General features: G+C 42.3%; 1 protein-coding gene across 1 annotated transcript; it reads left to right on the top strand.

Annotated features, from left to right (window-relative positions):
- LOC139468691 (sodium-dependent multivitamin transporter-like) lies at positions 1-18288 on the top strand. Its single transcript, XM_071250811.1, has 14 exons — positions 1-425; positions 3215-3280; positions 4584-4635; positions 6087-6154; positions 6498-6652; positions 8485-8625; positions 8977-9109; positions 11851-11939; positions 12810-12925; positions 13862-14016; positions 14149-14360; positions 16372-16472; positions 17512-17630; positions 17887-18288. The coding sequence occupies exons 1-14, from the start codon at positions 60-62 to the stop codon at positions 18043-18045; spliced, it is 1932 nt and encodes a 643-aa protein (XP_071106912.1). The 5' UTR covers positions 1-59; the 3' UTR covers positions 18046-18288.
- The last annotated feature ends 960 nt before the right edge of the window (positions 18289-19248 follow it).

Raw genomic sequence — 19248 nt, 5'->3', positions numbered from 1 at the left:
TGAGGCTTTTAATTTCGTGCCCTTAAAAGCTGCAGGATCTCTTGTGCGTGGAATACAACATGGCAGCTGACTACAGCATCGTCACCGGCTACATCAAAACCTTTAGTGTCGTTGACTACGTGGTATTTGCGGTGACACTGATTTTATCTGCCGCAATTGGAGTCTACGTGGCCATCAGAGACCGCAACAACGTCTCTACCGGAGAGTTTCTTTTCGGTGGACGCAAAATGCATGTGATACCTGTGGCTATGTCCTTACTGGTGACGTTTCTCTCGGCATTAACGTTGCTAGGAACGCCAGCCGAAGTGTACAACTACAACACAATGTTCTGGTGGATATGTTTGGGTTATCTTGTGTCAGTTGCCGGGGCAACGTGGATTTTCATACCTTTTTTCTACAAACTTGGGCTTACCAGTATTTTTGAGGTATGTACTGCATATTGATTTCTTTTCCTTTGAAAATAAAGGGCAGCATGGTACGGACACATCGGCGGCAACGCAACGACCGCCATCATCGCTGTGTGTAAACAATGTCACCCTTGTAAGGCTAAAGAGAACACGTTGCTCGTACACGCGTGCACCTTTGTTAGTCTGTAAAACTCGAAATATTACATGTCTAGAAAAGCAGTACTGAATCAAAGCTACCACTTAACATATGTACAGAGGCAATGTTATAGCTACTTCTTCGCTGCAGTCAGAAATATTTCAGTTTTCCAGCTGTGAGTGAGTGAGTATTTTCGCCACTTTTATCAATATTCCAGCAAAATCACGGCAGAGGACACCAGGAATGGGCTTCACACATTGTACCATGTGGGAATCAAACCCGGGTCTTCCGCGTGACGAGCATACGCTTTAACCACTATGCTACCCGACCGCCTCAGTTGTAATAAACAAAGCGGGATAGTGGCGAAATCATACGCAACGATCTTCAAGAGCATGACACATAACACCCGTGCAGGTCGCAAATCTAAACACCAGATCACTAGCAGGATCCTTCGACAATGACAGGTATACGAGGACCAGAAACGGGCCACAGTCAAACAATGGTTTGCTATGAGAGGTTTGTCATTAGATGTCTTCATATACATGTATGTAGTCATTGTGTGGTGCTTGCGCAGCTGATGAAGTAGTTCTAGTGTGTAATGTTAGAATCATACCGTTTCATACGGTAGTTCAAACATGGTTTGTTTCGTATTAACTTAGTTTTAGCCGGATACATAGATAATCAACAGGTATATGTATTGTGCACAACATTGGTGTATTATTTTCCTTAACAAAATACGGTTGCATGGTATATTGATGATGTTTGATTGAAATAGTTTCTAAACATGCTTCTAAAAATACTAAAAATCTAAACCGGAAATAAGCACACAACAAACCTAGATTTTAACGGAGCAGTAAACAACCGTATCCAACTATATACAACGCACATTCTCCTCCCATTGCTATGGTTACGACATTGCGTTCCACCGCATATGGCATCTTTTAGCGGTAGAAATTAATGCCCTGCATCATTGTTTACTTGTCATCTGATGAGGGTACATTGCCACCGTCGCCATGGTTCCAAGCAGAAGGGGCCTGTGTGTGTGGTTGACATCGCGTCGGTGTCGGCGTCGGTGTCGGTGTCGGTGTCGGTCCGTAATCCCGTGAGGTATCAGGTGACGGAGGGCGTGGATCGTGGTTACGAGGCGGAGGCCGTAGATCGTGGCATGCGTCTCGTGGGAAAGTTGAAATTATCTGTGAATGATGTTCCTGTGGCGGTGGAAAGACGTTAATCAAGGGTTTATCAGTGAGCCAGCGGGGCTCCAGTCTCCCTGACGCAGCCTGATAACTCCACCACTTGAACGTCGCTAATCTGATTAACACGGACATACTTAATATGGAAATCTGATAATCTTCATATGAAATGTGCTATACAGTGTATAGATACACATTTGCTATTTCCTAGTTAGGTTTAATAAAGCCATATACATGTCCCTACTCGATCTTTTAATAAAGGAATGGAGCCCAGACAATCTCGATATTTTCAGAAACTGAAGAAACGTAGACATGCATTTGATCATTGACGGTGGATGTCTTTCCTTCAGGGTCTGTTCGTCGGTTGGGTTGGTGTATGTCTGCCGATACATCTTGACCTGATTATCAATATTGATAATTTGTATATATATATAGTGCGGGCAATTATTTTCTATGTATGCCGCTGAGAAATCAGTCGGAATCGGAACAAACCGTAGGGAACTTGCTGATCTCACATTAGTATTGTTCAGCTGAAATGAACCGATGTTTATTCGAATGCATTGGGTAAATGAAATAACTCGGATAGTTTGCGTAGTCTGATACGAATGTCGGTAAGATAAATTCATTGTCAGCCGATCCCTCGGGGCATATGGTGTGATGTACCCTGTGGGTGAGCCTATGTAGGCACATCACACCATTTGCCCCTTGAGGTCGGCTGACAACGTATCATGTAATGAATGGTATTTTCATCATGTGAAATAAAATGAGTTCTTTGATGTTTTGCTATAACATAATCGGAGTTGAGATTGTTTATCATTTCATCGACACCTGGTATCACCACTAGTGATTCCTAAACACAACTCTGATACAGTCGGAATCGTAAAATGGACACGGCTTTTAACAGATTCTTCTTAATACTTTTAAGAAGGTTCTGCTACCTTTGTTGTATATCCCCAGGCGTCTAGATAGACATACGGAACATCGATCGATGTCAACATTTCTTATGGAAAGCCGATCGATGTCAGAACGTCACATTAAAAACCGATCGATGTCAACGCGTCACATGGAAAACCGATCGATGTCAACACGTCAAATGGAAAACTGATCGATGTCAACACATCATATGGAAAACCGATCGATGTCAACACGTCATACAAAAACGATCGATGTCAACACCATACCTGGAAAACCGATCGATGTCAACACGTCACATGGAAAACCCATTGATGTCAACATGTCACATAGAAAACCGACAGATGTCAACACGTCATACAAAAATCGGATCGACGTCAAAACGTCATTATTAACTATATTACAGTTTGTATGGATGTGTCAGATGACATAATTATGACGACGAGTGAACGAGTCCCGCGTTTACTCCCAGATTTAAATGTTGAATAAACCCAAAATAATTGCTGTACCATGATATCTGTTGTACCTCCATGGTGTGTCATGTAGTGTGCTGTGTCGTGTTGCAGTACCTGGAGATGCGGTTCGGACGGGCAATGAGACTGGCAGGTTCCCTCACCTTTATCCTACAAACGGTAATGTGTGTGTGTCTGTGTATGTGTCCACGTGTGTGTGTGTGTGTATCTGTGTATGTGACCACGTGTATGGGTGTGTGTGTATCTGTGTGTGTGTCCACGTGTGTGTATCTTTGTATGTGTCCACGTGTGTGTGTATCTGTGTTTGTGTCCACGTGTGTGTGTGTATCTGTGTATGTGTCCACGTGTGTGTGTGTGTATGTGTGTATACGTGTATGTGTCCACGTGTGTGTGTATCTTTGTATGTGTCTTCATGTGTCTGTGTGTGTATCTGTGTATGTGTCCACGTGTGTGTGTGTGTATCTGTTATTGTGTCCACGTGTGTGTGTGTGTGTGTATCTGTGTATGTGTCCACGTGTGTGTGTGTGTGTATCTGTATGTGTCCACTTGTGTGTGTGTATCTGTGTATGTGTCCACGTGTGTGTGTGTGTGTGTGTGTATCTGTGTATGTGTCCACGTGTGTGTGTGAGTATCTGTGTATGTGTCCACGTGTGTGTGTGTGTGTGTGTGTGTGTGTCTGTGTGTGTGTCCACGCGTGTGTGTGTTTGTCTACTTTGTCTCCTTGATGACAGTGGGGAATTGTTCAAACGATGATACAAGCATGAAACTTAACATTAATTGCCCTATTTGTATATTGACACAGTCACCTGCAAATCCAAGATGGTTGCCAAATGTCAGGATGGCTACTGTGGCATAACTATACCGATCTACAAATAGCAGAACTATACCAATCTACAAATAGCAGAGTGATACCGATCTACCAATAGCAGAACTATACCGATCTACACATAGGAGAACTATACTGCTCTACAAAAAGCAGAACTATAATGATTTACAAATACCAGAACTATACCGATCTCAAAAATAGCAGAACTACACTGATCTACAAATTGCGGAACTATACCGATCTACAAATAACGGAACTTTACTGATCTACAAATAGCAGAACTTTACTCATCTACCAACAGCAGAACTATACTGACATACAAATGAAAGGCTATTTTTGTTGGTTGTTCTCTGGAATATTTTGGAGCATGGCATGATAGCAAGCACGCATGTGCACACTAGGAACAGTGTGTGGAAAAACACCTACATTTTGTAAGTTGAAATGGATTTTTTAAAGAAAACTCGGCAGTTATTTTGATAAATGGCAACCATCTTGGATTTTCAGTGGCTAACCTTTCTCTTTTCGTCTAAGCAAACCCAAGGCGACCGCCCACGCACATGTTATAGTGTATATCGCATTCAGAACAATTCTGCATGTGAATTGATCCAGTGACAGCAGGTATCGCTTTTGTTGCAGATGATCTACATGTCCTTCGTCCTGTACGCCCCCTCCCTGGCCCTGAATGCAGGTGAGGCAACTCCAAGTCCTCGTTATCGGGACCAAAGTCCTTTACCGTCTCACTGCTTCAATCTGCGTTTTCAATGCATATTTTCATATTGACATGATTATCGATGCTCATGATGTCAATCACTGGACTGTCTGGCCCAGACTGGATCATGTTCAGACAGCCGTCATAAAGCAGGAATAATGCGCAGTGCGGCGTAAGCCTATTTCAAACCAACCAACAAACGCAATGCACCCTTGTACGTGTCTTACATCACTCACCCTGCTTCCTGCTACAATGCTAGCATCACTTACCCTACTCTCTGCTACAATGCTAAACCATATATTGTTTCCAAATTGCTTTTACTTCGGTGGCAGATCGGAAAGTTCCCACAATGGTACAATTGTGGTACAATGCTAGCATCACTTACCCTGCTTCCTGGCACAATGCCAACATCACTTACCCTGCTTCCCGGCACAATGCCAACATCACTTACCCTGCTTCCTGGCACAATGCCAACATCACTTACCCTGCTTCCTGCTACAATGCCAACATCACTTACCCTGCTTCCTGCTACAATGCTAACATCACTCACCCTGCTTCCTAGTACAATGCTAACATCACTCACCCTGCTTCCTGGTACAATGCCAAAATCACTTACCCTGCTTCCTGCTACAATGCTAACATCACTCACCCTGCTTCCTGGTACAATGCCAACATCACCCACCCTGCTTCCTGCTACAATGCTAACATCACTCACCCTGCTTCCTGGTACGATGCTAATATCACTCACCCTTCTTCCTGCTACAATGCTAACATCACTTACCCTGCTTCCTGCTACAATGCTAACATCACTCACCCTGCTTCCTGCTACAATGCTAACATCACTTACCCTGCTTCCTGCTACAATGCTAACATCACTCACCCTGCTTCCTGCTACAATGCTAACATCACTTACCCTACTCTCTGCTACAATGCTAAACCATATATTGTTTCCAAATTGCTTTTACTTCGGTGGCAGATCGGAAAGTTCCCACTAAGTATTCAAAGCGCAAAAGTGTACAGTTTTCGTGACTTGTAGTACGTTTTCGTGACTTGTAGTACGTTTTCGTGACTTGTAGTACGTAGTACGTGAGGAAAGTGTAGGTGTACCCTTCGCTGAACAAAGCAGCAGTGTTTCGGCCAATACATCCATTGTTTAAGCACAGGAAACCATGGCAACGAAGCCGAAAATTGGGTCATGAGGGTCAAACGTCCGGCAAAATGGAGCAGTGATGGCGAGTGTAGATGAACTTGTTCAGCATGGTTGCCCCTTCTCGTCACTGGACAGCGCCTGCTGTGTTCATCGTGCATCGGCTGGGTACCCGGTAGGGTGAGGTGGAAGTGTGAATGCAAACCTTCCTGACGTAACAGGCAGTTAAAGATCCTCTGACTTCTATGTATAGTATTGATCAGTGACTCATGCAATGTTTCAGTGACTGGGTTCGACCTATGGGGCTCTGTGGCTGCCGTGGGCTTGGTCTCTACAATGTACACGGCCCTGGTGTGTATTTCTTCATATTTTATTTGCATGATTGTGTCGTGGAAATACATCCATTGTGTCGTGGATAACTTTAAACACATGTTCCATACATTGATTAAACCATTTTGTTTCTTGCGTGTATGGTACGCGGTGCGCGTGTGCGTGTGTGCTGCGTGCGTGTGTGCGTGCATGCATGTGGAGTACGTGTTTTTTATTGTGCATATTCTCGGTAAGTACACAAAATGAAATAATAAACTGTTATCGGGATGAATAGAGGTCGCTTCCCTTTATTAGTTGATTTTGAGATTCAAAACATCGATAATATTTTTCCTGCCAGGCGATGTAGCTTTGTTTTGTACACCAGGGCGGAATGAAGGCTGTTTTGTGGACGGACACCTTCCAGGCCGGGATAATGTTTCTGGGGCTGATCGCTGTGCTCATACGGGGTTCCAGCGTCGTGGGTGGATTCGGGAACGCGTGGTCGATAGCGCACGAACGCTCCAGAGTAGTGTTTGACGAGTAGGTCGAGTATATTCAGAAATACAAGTGCCTTGTTTTTTCAATAATCACCCTGGCAGGGTGCATGGACACGTGACATTGAAACTACATGTAGCCTTGTAGATTGGAAATTAGCAGTGTATGTTTAGTTTCGTTCAAGTGTGCACATGTGTCCAAATCACGTGAACAGTGAGCCGTTCTGTGACGGCAGCAGCTTAAATAAAACAAAACCTGGCTCCGGATATTACTGATTTCATCCGAAGCAAAACCTTGGCAATTCGTATACATGTGGTGATGACCGATCATCCAGCAACCGCGACCCTGCTTGCCTAATCTGCGGAATGGATACGCTTCATTGTATAATCCCATAGAATGAGCAACGACTTCCGTTGATGAACATAAATCTTTTAATGTAAAGGTTTGATTATTTGTGTACTCTAACTTCCATACCTGCATCAAATGGACACCACAGAGATTATTATGAAAATACCTCAATAAAATACACGTCCTGATCACATTTACTGGTTCCACACCCTTAACCTACCGATGTACTCTTCCAACAGATCACATGTACTGGCTCCCTACACTAAACCCATAAATGGGCTCTTTCAACAGATCACATGTACTGGCTCCATACACTATACCCACGTATGGACTCTTCTAACAGATCACATGCACTGGCTCCATACACTGAACCTACCAATGGGCTCCTCCAACAGATCACATGCACTGGATCCATACACTGAACTCTCCAATGGGCTCTTCCAACTGATCACATGCACTGGCTCCATACACTGAACCCGACAATGGACTCTTCCAACAGATCACATGTACTGGCTCCATACACTGAACCAACCAATGGGCTCTTCCAACAGATCACATGCACTGGCTTCATACACTGAACCCGTCACTGGGCTCTTACAACAGATCACATGCACTGGCTCCATACACTGAACCTACCAGTGGGCTCTTCTAACAGATCACATGCACTGGATCCATACACTGAACCCACCAATAGACTCCTCCAACAGATCACATGCACTGGCTCCATACACTGAACCTACCAGTGGGCTCTTCTAACAGATCACATGCACTGGCTCCATACACTGAACCCATGAATGGGCTCTTCCTACTGATCACATGCACTGGCTCCATACACTGAACATACCAATGGGCTCTTCCAACAGATCACATGTACTGGTTCCATACACTGAACCTACCAGTGGACTCTTCCAACATATTCAAGACACTGACTTGTGTTGCGAGGCTATGACATACAGTTTCTTCACTTTCACTCCTTGTGAAATCGTTCTTTGTTGTTTTACTCCGCACTCAGCAATATGCCAGCTATATGAAGAAAAGGACAATTTATACGAAAGAAAATTCGCCCGAAAGAAGGTCTCTTGATGGTACTAAACTCGAGCAGCAATGAAACACCATATAACAATAGCCATCGTATAACCGGAATATTGTACAGCTTTATACAACAATCACACAGAGAGACATTCGCACGCACACACGCACACAACACGCGCATACACACCACGTAACTTTATGTTAAGAGATAACGGAATACAAAAACAAGTTGGATCTTTTTAAAAGGTTATTTGGCACACAAAACATTGCGCTAACATGAAAAAAATATCAATGCGCGTTTGTCTTTTAGTTTGTTCATTTTTCTTTGTACATATGATTGTTCATAGATAATTTGATGGTTAAGGCCATCGGTCAAATCAGTCATTATATAATTGCCACAATTCATTGTCTTTCTATCAATAATCACAAGTGAGTCCCAAACATGAATGTATCTATATTTCCAACACTACTTCAACAATAACATCCTTGTTGGATAGCTTCGACCCTGACCCTTCCACGCGTCATTCCTGGTGGGCCTTGGTGGTAGGCGGCGGTTTTTTGTGGATGTCGCTGTATGGAGCCAACCAAGCCCAGGTTCAGAGAGCTGTTTCCTGCCCGAGCGTCAAGAAGGCGCAGTTGTGAGTATACCAGTATGTCGTTCAACACTGCAGCACGAAAATACAGATTACCAGGGTGAGAGAGTGCTACATTTGTAACGACGTCAAAAAGAATGTATACTGACGGTGCGTCGGCCGGCCATACTTCGGGTGGCATGGACCATCATGTTCATCTTCGTCATATCCATGATACACTAAATACATATCTTCAACGCCAGAGAATAACGAGTCTAGATTATCGTGCCGATTCCACTGTGCGTAATAGGTAAAATAGCAGTGAAAATTTAGGATAGCACCAGCGGAAAGTGTAAGTCTGGCCTACCTGTAGCACCCGCCGCTCCTACAATTTGCATCATCTGTATCATCAACCAGGGCGATGCTGGTGAACATACCGGGACTCTTCTTCCTCATCAGCATTTGCTGCATGGTCGGAGTCGTGATGTTCGCCTTCTACTCCGACTGCCACCCCATCGGCTTCAACAACCTCATCTCCAGGACCGACCAGGTGAGGCACACATAATTTAAACCTGACGTCTCCTGCTTTTTTACGGCGCTTTCGACTCTCCAAAATAACCTTCTTTTTACGTTGCTTGGTAAAAGTATACATGGTAAGATAAGTACACTACTACAAAGAAGTATATATAGAAACGTAAAAGCAATTTTAAGATGTCGTAAAAATACTATGACTGATGTATTCAAAACAAGTGCAGGTGTAATACAGGGGTGTATATTATCACCACTCCTCTTTATCTTGTACACTGATGAACTTGTGAATGATATGGTGAACCCTGATTGTAGTTGTATTTCTGTAGACGAAGTATACAGGCACTACCGATGTTACTATTAGTGGATGAAGTTATAATATTTGCAGATAGTGTTCTAAATTTACAGAAAAGGATATATGGTCTAAATTAATATTGTACTAAATGGGGAGTATATGTAATTACTAACAAAACTAAAGTTGTTGTTTTCAAGAAAGGGGGAAGATATCTAAACATGAGAAATGGTTCTTCGGTCCAGAAAGACTTGACGCAGTAACACACAACAAATATCTTGACTCAACAATTTCATGTCGACATTTATTTACAAAGGCATGTAAAGTACTGTCAAGGTAAGCAGATACAGCAATGTATTCAGCTGAGCAGTTTATTAGTAAATTTAGAACTATACCTGTTGAATACTAGTAGCTGATTAGGATAATTGATAGTAAAATACAGCCAATACTGATGTACGGCTCGGAACTTTGGGGAAACTTATATCGCCACAGTAATGAAAAGATCCATACAACATTTTGTAAATATGTTCTTGGTGTCGGTTACCTGTCACATGTTTATTCCATGTTTATGATGGATATAATACCACAAATATATTTATCAACCACTCGATCTGTTTACGAGGATGTTTAACGGAGGTCGGGTATACGTATACATACCCTATATGCACTGCTACAGTCATTCCAAAGATAATCATGTTTTGACATCGATGTGTCCTCAATGCAAATAGTACCAAGAAGATGAATACCATTAATATGTTCAGTATATGAAGATATTAGAATCAAATTCCTGCCTAACTATTACTACACGTATCCAACACAAAGAACATTTGTACAGTTATTGAACAGCAAAAATGGCCACAATCTTCTTAGACTTGCAGTGTTGTTATTAAGATATTTGAAAGAAAGATGAAACATTGAATATTAATAAAACTCAAATGTGTACGTCAAGTGGTGCTGCACGACGAATATATTAATGTTCCTACAGCAAAATGTCATTGTAATATTGGCCTCGCTGTCTGTCTATGTTCAATCACATTAAAATCAGATCTAAGTTCTCGTTGTCGCTAAACAGAGATCTGAGAACATCCAATATAGGTTTAACTCTTTGACAGACATGTACAAGTTGGAACAGTATTGTGTGTATGTGTATCTGTTATCTAGTAAAAAGAAATCATGGTTAAGATAAGAACAATACCTTAAATTCATTGAGTAGAAGTGGACCACTTTGAGTTTAAATAAACGGATTAAATTACAGTTTTAACGTAAACTGCCTTTAAAGCTTTAAGTTTGGCAGACAAACAGACAGATAGTCTTTTTACCTATACAAACAGATTAAAACACATACGACTGTATACAGACAGACAGACAAACAAGTATATATGATATGAAACAATACCATGTTGTTATCCATAAATTAGCTCTACTTTGTCATCTGTCAACTTCTAATTAATGCATATTCAAACAATTCAACCCTTAGTATATTAACATTGGGATATTGCACGGATTGTCGTTTTGGACAGTCAGGTCGAGTGATAATGTGAAATTGAACCGTTTCCTCTATGCTCGAGTCTTATTGGTTACGGAAACATACGAGTGGTGACGAATGTAATCGACCCTATGTGGACTGTCCCTTATTGGAGATATATTTTAAGTTTGTCCACAATCTACGTAACATACTTTACAATTCTAACTTAAGGGAATTTGCGGAATCTATTTTATTGCTGTTTGATTGAGCATGCGACTTTGAGGTGCTGATAAACACAATGACTTTCAGAATTCATTTCGAGGCTACATGAACGCAGGAAGAGATATTTTACGTCCGTATCTTGGAATGTGTGGAAACATAAAAGTGCTGATTTCAGATTTTTATTTTGCTTAAAATCCATTTAAATCACATTTCTTCTGGTCCTCTACACTTTGGTTTCTGTCATTGTCCGTGGGTCTGTTTACATTGTCAACCAATCCCCGTGGGCTTGTTGTGTAGTTTACATAATATTGTCACAGTCAACCATTCTATTGTGTTGTACTGTTATATGTGCTGTAGTGCTACATGTGCTGCAAAACTACAGGTGTTACATTGTTGTTACATGTGTTATATGTGTTACATGTTCTGTGCTGTTGTTACACGTGTTATATGTGTTAACGTTACATGTTCTGTGCTGTTGTTACGTGTGTTATATGTGTTAACGTTACATGTTCTGTGCTGTTGTTACATGTGTTATATGTGTTAACGTTACATGTTCTGTGCTGTTGTTACATGTGTTATATGTGTTAACGTTACATGTTCTGTGCTGTTGTTACATGTGTTATATGTGTTAACGTTACATGTTCTGTGCTGTTGTTACACGTGTTACAGGTAATGTGCTGCCGTACACGGGTTACATGTTCTGTGCTGTTGATACTCGTGTTACAAGTGTTGTGCTGTCATTACACGTGTTACAGGTGTTGTGTTGTTGTTACACGTGTTACAGCTGGTGCCGCTGTACGTGATGGACATACTGGCGGATACACCTGGAGTTCCTGGCATCTTCGTGTCCAGCCTGTTCAGTGGCAGTCTCAGGTAACACGCTCGCCGTTGTAGCTGCGCATATTACAGCAGATGAACACAGCGCTGCTCCGGTTGTCACAGCAGATGAACACAGCGCTGCTCCGGTTGATACAGCAGATGAACACAGCGCTGCCCCGGTTGATACAGCTGCTGAACACAGCGCTGCTCTGGTTGATACAGCAGCTGAACAAAGCGCCGCCCCGGTTGATACAGCAGCTGAACACAGCGCTGCTCCGGTTGATACAGCAGCTGAACACAGCGCTGCCCCGGTTGATACAGCTGCTGAACACAGCGCTGCTCTGGTTGATACAGCAGATGAACAAAGCGCTGCCCCGGTTGATACAGCAGCTGAACACAGCGCTGCTCTGGTTGATACAGCAGATGAACACAGCGCTGCCCCGGTTGATACAGCAGCTAAACACAGCGCTGCCCCGGTTGATACAGCAGCTGAACACAGCGCTGCCCCGGTTGATACAGCAGCTGAACACATCGCTGCCCCGGTTGATACAGCTGCTGAACACAGCGCTGCTCTGGTTGATACAGCAGCTGAACAAAGCGCCGCCCCGGTTGATACAGCAGCTGAACACAGCGCTGCTCCGGTTGATACAGCAGCTGAACACAGCGCTGCCCCGGTTGATACAGCAGACATAAAGGCAAGCTGGAGTTAAAAACAATGCTGACAAAATGGAAGCTCAGGGCTATGTCAGGGCTAGTTTCTGTTTACATTCTCCAAGTATCTTAACCGTTACTATAGCTCTTGGAATATGACAACAAGAGTGAGACTGCTGGTTGAATTAAATGACGGTTTGAACAGTGTTTGCGTTCAAATTCAAACTGCAGGGCTGCAGTTTCATAATGTGATGTTCGCACTCTCTCCACCAGCTCGCTGTCCAGTAACCTGAACGCAATGGCGGCTGTCATCCCACAAGACATCGTGAGACCCTATTTCCTTCCTCACCTCACAGACCGGAAGGCCACCATCATGTCAAAGGTCATAGGTCGGTAGTATACGACGACTACCTCATCTTCTTTGATAGGCATTTAGAAGTTGGAGTACTAAGTAATCTCCCAAACCTCATCTCCCAAACGTAATGAATAACCATTCCTTCACACCCACCTACTTAACGAATGTCCACTGGCAGACGGTGTCCTCTACAGCCATATTAATTTATATCCACTACCAGACGGTGTCCTGTGCCACTTATGTCACAGTGTTCTCTCTAGCGTATCTCCACTGCCAGACAGTGTTCTCTCTAGCCATGCTAATATATCTACTCTACCACTCGGTGTCATTTCCAGCCATTCTATTCCGTCCGCTCGTTTGACCCGAATTAATATTGGCATATGGTGTGTGGTGCGGTACTCGTATGTGTTGCTACAGACATGTGGCATTTAGACGCGGGAGTGGTAGTGTGTGTTGTGGTATTCTTACGTATTGGTTCGAATGACGTTTCGCTCCGATTATGTTTCTTGGTTTGTCAGTACCATACCCAAACAAACAAACATATAACTTGAGCACATTTCAAAGAGGCATTAACTCAACCAACTCACCATACATACAAGTACAGGAATGCGATGTGTAAGTTATAGGTGCGAGTGATTAAGGTGTATGTACAGATGTGCGATGTGTTATTTATAGGTGCGAGTAATTAAGGTGTGTTTACAGATGTGCGATGTGTTATTTATAGGTGCGAGTAATTAAGGTGTATGTACAGATGTGCAATGTGTTATTTATAGGTGCGAGTAATTAAGGTGTATGTACAGATGTGCGATGTGTTATTTATAGGTGCGAGTAATTAAGGTGTGTTTACAGATGTGCGATGTGTTATTTATACGGAGATGTACACTGTATGTGTTGTGGTATACATACTATAGTGCAATTCCAATGTTGATGTTGCAGTTTTTATATGACATGTTTTGTATGTTCGATGTAGTACTTTTGTCTGGAGCAGTGATGATTGTCCTGGCGTTCATGGTGTCCCAGATGGGCACGGTGTTACAAGCCTCCTACAGTGTCTACGCCATCATCAACGGCCCCATTTTCGGCGTCTTCGTTCTCGGCATGATCTTCCCCTGGGCGAACAACATTGTAAGTCCTGCACACGTGTATGTGCATCTCAGAGGTCAATAAATACATTATGTGTTTACTGTATTGTTATGTTACATAATGTTACGGAAATTTGTTGACTCATGTTTGCATATTTAAAATCTTCATCTTCAGGGCGCCATTGTTGGTTTCTGCGTTTCAACGTTGTTCATGTTCTGGGTGGGCATCGGAGCCTTCGTTACCAAGGCAACTACAAGCGTTAAGTCTCCTGTCCTCACTCAGGGTTGCAACTGGAACGTTACAAACACTACAACGACTGCGGCTGATCTTTCGACCATGCCAAGCAGCAACGTGACACATAGTCTTGCCCAATCCTCAGAATCAAGGTAATATCAAGGTAGAATTCATTTGCTTCTCCGAGAACATTAAAGAACACTTAAACAATTTCGAATACCATTGTTTATATAGATACACTTCAACAACAAGTACATTGACACAACAACAGATACCAATGCAATGTTTATACACTACAGTTACACTTCCACAGCAACGGATATACATATTTATACACTAAACGTACACTTCAACAGCAACGGTTATCAATGTTTATACATAAGTTACACTTCCACAGCAACAAATACCAATGTTTATGCACTATAGTTACACTTCCATACCAACGGATACCAATGTTTACACACTTAAGATTCACTTCAACAGCAACGAATATAAATGTTTATACACTATAGTTACACTTCCACAGCAATGGATATGAATGTGTATACAATAAGTTACACTTCCACAGCAAAGAATATAAATGTTTATACACCATAGTTGCACTTCAACAACAACAAATACCATGTTTATACACTATAGTTACACTTCCACAGCAACGGATATCAATGTTTATACACTATAGTGACACTTCAACAGCAACGGATACCCATGGTTTATACACTGAAGATTCACTTCAACAGCAACGAATATAAATGTTTATACACTATAGTTACACTTCCACAGCAATGGATATGATTGTGTATACAATAAGTTACACTTCAACACCAACAAATACCATGTTTATACACTATAGTTACACTTCCACAGCAACGGATGTAAATGTTTATACACTATAGTTGCACTTCAACAACAACAAATACAATGTTTATACGCTATGGTTACACTTCCACAGCAACGGATATGCATATTTATACACTATACTTAGACTTCAACAGCAACGGATACCAATGTTTATACACAAGTTACACTTCCACAGCAACGGATATGCATATTTATACACTATACTTACACTTCAACAGCAACGGATATCAATGTTTATACACAAGTTCCTCTTCCACAGCAACAAATACCATTGTTTATGCACAAGAGTAACACTTCCACAGCAACAAATACCATTGTTTATGCACAAGAGTTACACTTCCACAGCAACGGATAGCAATGTTTATGCACTGAAGATTCACTTCCACAGCAACGAATATAAATGTTTATACACTATAGTTACACTTCCACAGCAACGGATATGAATGTGTATACATTAAGTTACACTTCCACAGCAAAGATTATAAATGTTTATACACTATAGTTACACTTCCGCAAGGACGGATACCAATGTTTATACAGTATAGATGCTTCTCCACAGCAACAGATACCAATGCCATGTTTACACACTATTGTTACTCTTCAACAGAAACGGATACCTATATTTTTACACTACAGTTACTCTTCCACAACAAAGGATGCCAATGTTCATACACTATAGTCACACTTCCACAGCAAAGAATATAAATGTTTATACACTATAGTTACACTTCCGCAAGTATGGATACCAATGTTTATACACTATAGATGCTTCTCCACAGCAACAGATACCAATGTTTATGCATTATAGCTACACTTCCACAGCAACGGATACCAATGTTTATACACTATAGTCACACTTCCACAGTAAAGAATATAAATGTTTATACACTATAGTTACACTTCCGCAAGTATGGATACCAATGTTTATACACTATAGATGCTTCTCCACAGCAACAGATACCAATGTTTATGCATTATAGCTACACTTCCACAGCAACGGATACCAATGCCATGTTTACACACTATTGTTACACTTCAACAGAAACGGATACCTGTATTTATACACTACAGTTACTCTTCCACAGCAACGGATGCCGATGTTTATACACTATAGTTACACTTCCACAGCAACGGATGCCAATGTTTATACACAAATTACTATTCCATTGCAACCGATACCAATGTTTACAGACAAACTATACTTCAACGGTCGGCCATGGTTATGTCAGTGTCAGGTTAGCCTCGTGTCAATATTATTAGTGATACTGGTTGATGTTACAACTTGACTGTCTCTATTCTCAGCGACCCGTTCTACAGAATGTACACGCTCAGCTATCTGTATTACACCCCGACCGCCATGGCCATCCTCGTTATCGTGGGACTCATCGTTAGTTTTATAACAGGTTTGTAAAGCACGACCTTATCTTCATGTTTTTCTCCATAAACAGGTGCAGCCACTACTGCATGCCACATTGAAACTCTCCGTCCGTTAGTGTCGTCACTGTAGCACGACATAAGGACCCTCTCTTTGAATTAGTGCCGCCATTGTTGCACGACATATGGACCCTCTCCGTCAATTAGTGTCGTTATTGTAGCAGGAAGTATGGACCCTCTCCTTGAATTAGTGTCGTCATTGTAGCAGGACGTATGGACCCTCTCCTTGAATTAGCGTCGCCATTGTAGCAGGACGTATGGACCCTCTCCTTGAATTAGTGTCGTCATTGTAGAAGGACATAGGGGCCCTCTCCTTGAAATTGTGTCGTCATTGCTGAATGACATAGGGACCCTCTCCTTGAATTAGTGTCGTCATTATAGCCATATTCATAATTGACCCGGACCTTTAACTCGTACCGACGTTGTTGCGGGCCATATTGACGTTCATCATGAATAACTGTTGCCAGGAACTCTTAAGTCCTTGTAAATGTGTGTGCATGTGTACGACGGACCGGCGCAAGGGAGTCAAGACACCGCTTGTAGACTTAGGGATTCACAGTAGAGGGGACATAAAGTCAAGGTTCAAGGTTGGCTGGTTCCTCTCACTATTGATAAAGGTATTAGTAACTGCAAAGAAGCGTCGCTTGGATGTACGCAGAGTTGTCTTCCATTCAAGTGTTTCGATGCTAACCAAGTAATTTGGTCTACAGATGAGTGAGTGGTTATAGTTTTACGCCGCTTTTAGAAATACCCCAGCAATATCACGGCGGGGGACATTAGAAATAGGCTTCGCATGTTGTACCCATGTCGGGAACCGAACCCGAGTCTTTGGCGTGACGAGCACACACTTGTCACCACATGGCCACCACATGGTCCCGTCCATAGACGACATAATAATTTGACATTTACGTTTTGCAGCATGTTTCACTTGAAGCCCGACTGGCATATCAGTTTCAAGAATCTAAGGTTGATAACTCCATGTTACGTGTGATGGTTGTTTCATGGCAGGCCCCCGAGAACCCTCCAGTATCGACCCTCGTCTCATCTGTCCGCTGTTCGACTGTCTCTTCCCATGTTTGCCGGAGAAGATCCTCAAACCCCTCAGATTTGGGGTCAGCCACAAAGGGGTCAGTCAATGGGATTGATACGTAATCGTGTAAATGGGTTTGAAATGCTAATAACTGTTGTAACATTGATACCATTGATACCATTTTGTTAAGTCCAGAATACGCTACTACTGGTATGAAGGTGAATCACATTATATAACATCATCGTGCATGCTCACCACACCATTATAATGCCTAAATAGCGCCTCATCTTACTGCATGAACATAACATCCCTTTCTAGATGAAGTCGTCATGCGTTGTGTTTTTTGGTTCCAGAAATACGACTTATCAATGCCTAAGTCAGAGGGTCCTCTTGAAGATCCACCTGGTCGGCATCGACCGGATGTTTTCTCAGTGCCAGGAGATGAATGCACGGATAACAACCTGCGCTTCCAGGATGACCAGCACTCGCTACAAAGCGACACAGCTGTGTAGCACACAGACAATTGTCCATCACCGACATTTACAACCTGTATAATAAATACCCAGACTTACGTCAATCATACTGAGTTTGGAAAAATAGGCAACGTCCTATGAGGATCCTTGTTTATTCTTTCTGACAGAATAAATGGTGCAAGGTCATAGTTATTGGTGAACACCTCAAATCCGTCAGTAACGAGGGAATTTAATTCGAGAGAAGGTTTCCCAATACCGTGTCTGCTATTTGTTTCAAGGAATTGGATGCTTTATATACAGTGTGAACCGCAAAAAACTGGCGTCATCTTTTTTTTCTGACTTCATTTTCCTCAACTCATTTGTCATGTATGCAGCAGAATAAACTACTTTAATCATAATAGTAATGTGGCCACTTAGACACCGCCAAATTCACATGGATATGTATGTTAATAGCGCTTGACAAGATAAATCCAGTATTCTGGTTGTCGTCACACCATAAAATCTTGAGGTCTTCAACAGAAGTCCTCTCTGGTGACAGTTATCCTCCAACTCGTTGTAAGGTAAATTGTCTGCCTCTGACAAATGCTTCTGTGCATGCGTGTGGCGAGAAAGTATCTACAGGATCTAACATACAAGACAAAGCATCAGCTACATGCACGTCCCACCATGGAGGAATCACCAAATCTAGAGATGACTGGTCCCACTCCTTTCAAATAGTTGAACTGGTAATGGATCGTTAGAATGTTGTGCCAGGGATTCCTCTAATGCTCCCTTCGCCCGAACATCATCTTTACACAGACGCATCCCACTCATGGGCGGGGCAACAGTCCAAGGGGAACGGCTGGCTCACGAGAAGGACCTGCACATCGACTGTTAAGAGGTTAGGGCATTCTTTCACACACTCAGTACACTGAAGCAGTGATTAAGACAGTTGTGATAGCTACATACAACATAACGGTGGTAGAATATATAATCAAGGGGGAAAGAGTTCAGAGAATGTTATGAAGGAGGCTATACTGGGAAGGGATATCTCTATACGCATTTCCACAATATCACTCCTAGACAGAGTTCAGAGGAAGTCGGATGGCATAGATTGCGTCATGATCCGGAGGTGGCGTCACTGAAAGGACGTCATCAGAATCGAAAGTGACGTCACAGGAATGCCAACATAGCAGTCATTCAGAGGTAGTTATCAGATATTGTGCAATTTCTCTAACGTCTCTCACCATTAGTTGATTTTAA

Source organism: Haliotis cracherodii, unplaced genomic scaffold (genome assembly GCF_022045235.1).
Source record: "Haliotis cracherodii isolate W230 unplaced genomic scaffold, xgHalCrac1.p SCAF_2, whole genome shotgun sequence".
In the NCBI taxonomy this organism is placed as follows: Eukaryota; Metazoa; Mollusca; class Gastropoda; order Lepetellida; family Haliotidae; genus Haliotis; species Haliotis cracherodii.
This window is presented reverse-complemented; position numbering and strand designations above follow the sequence as displayed.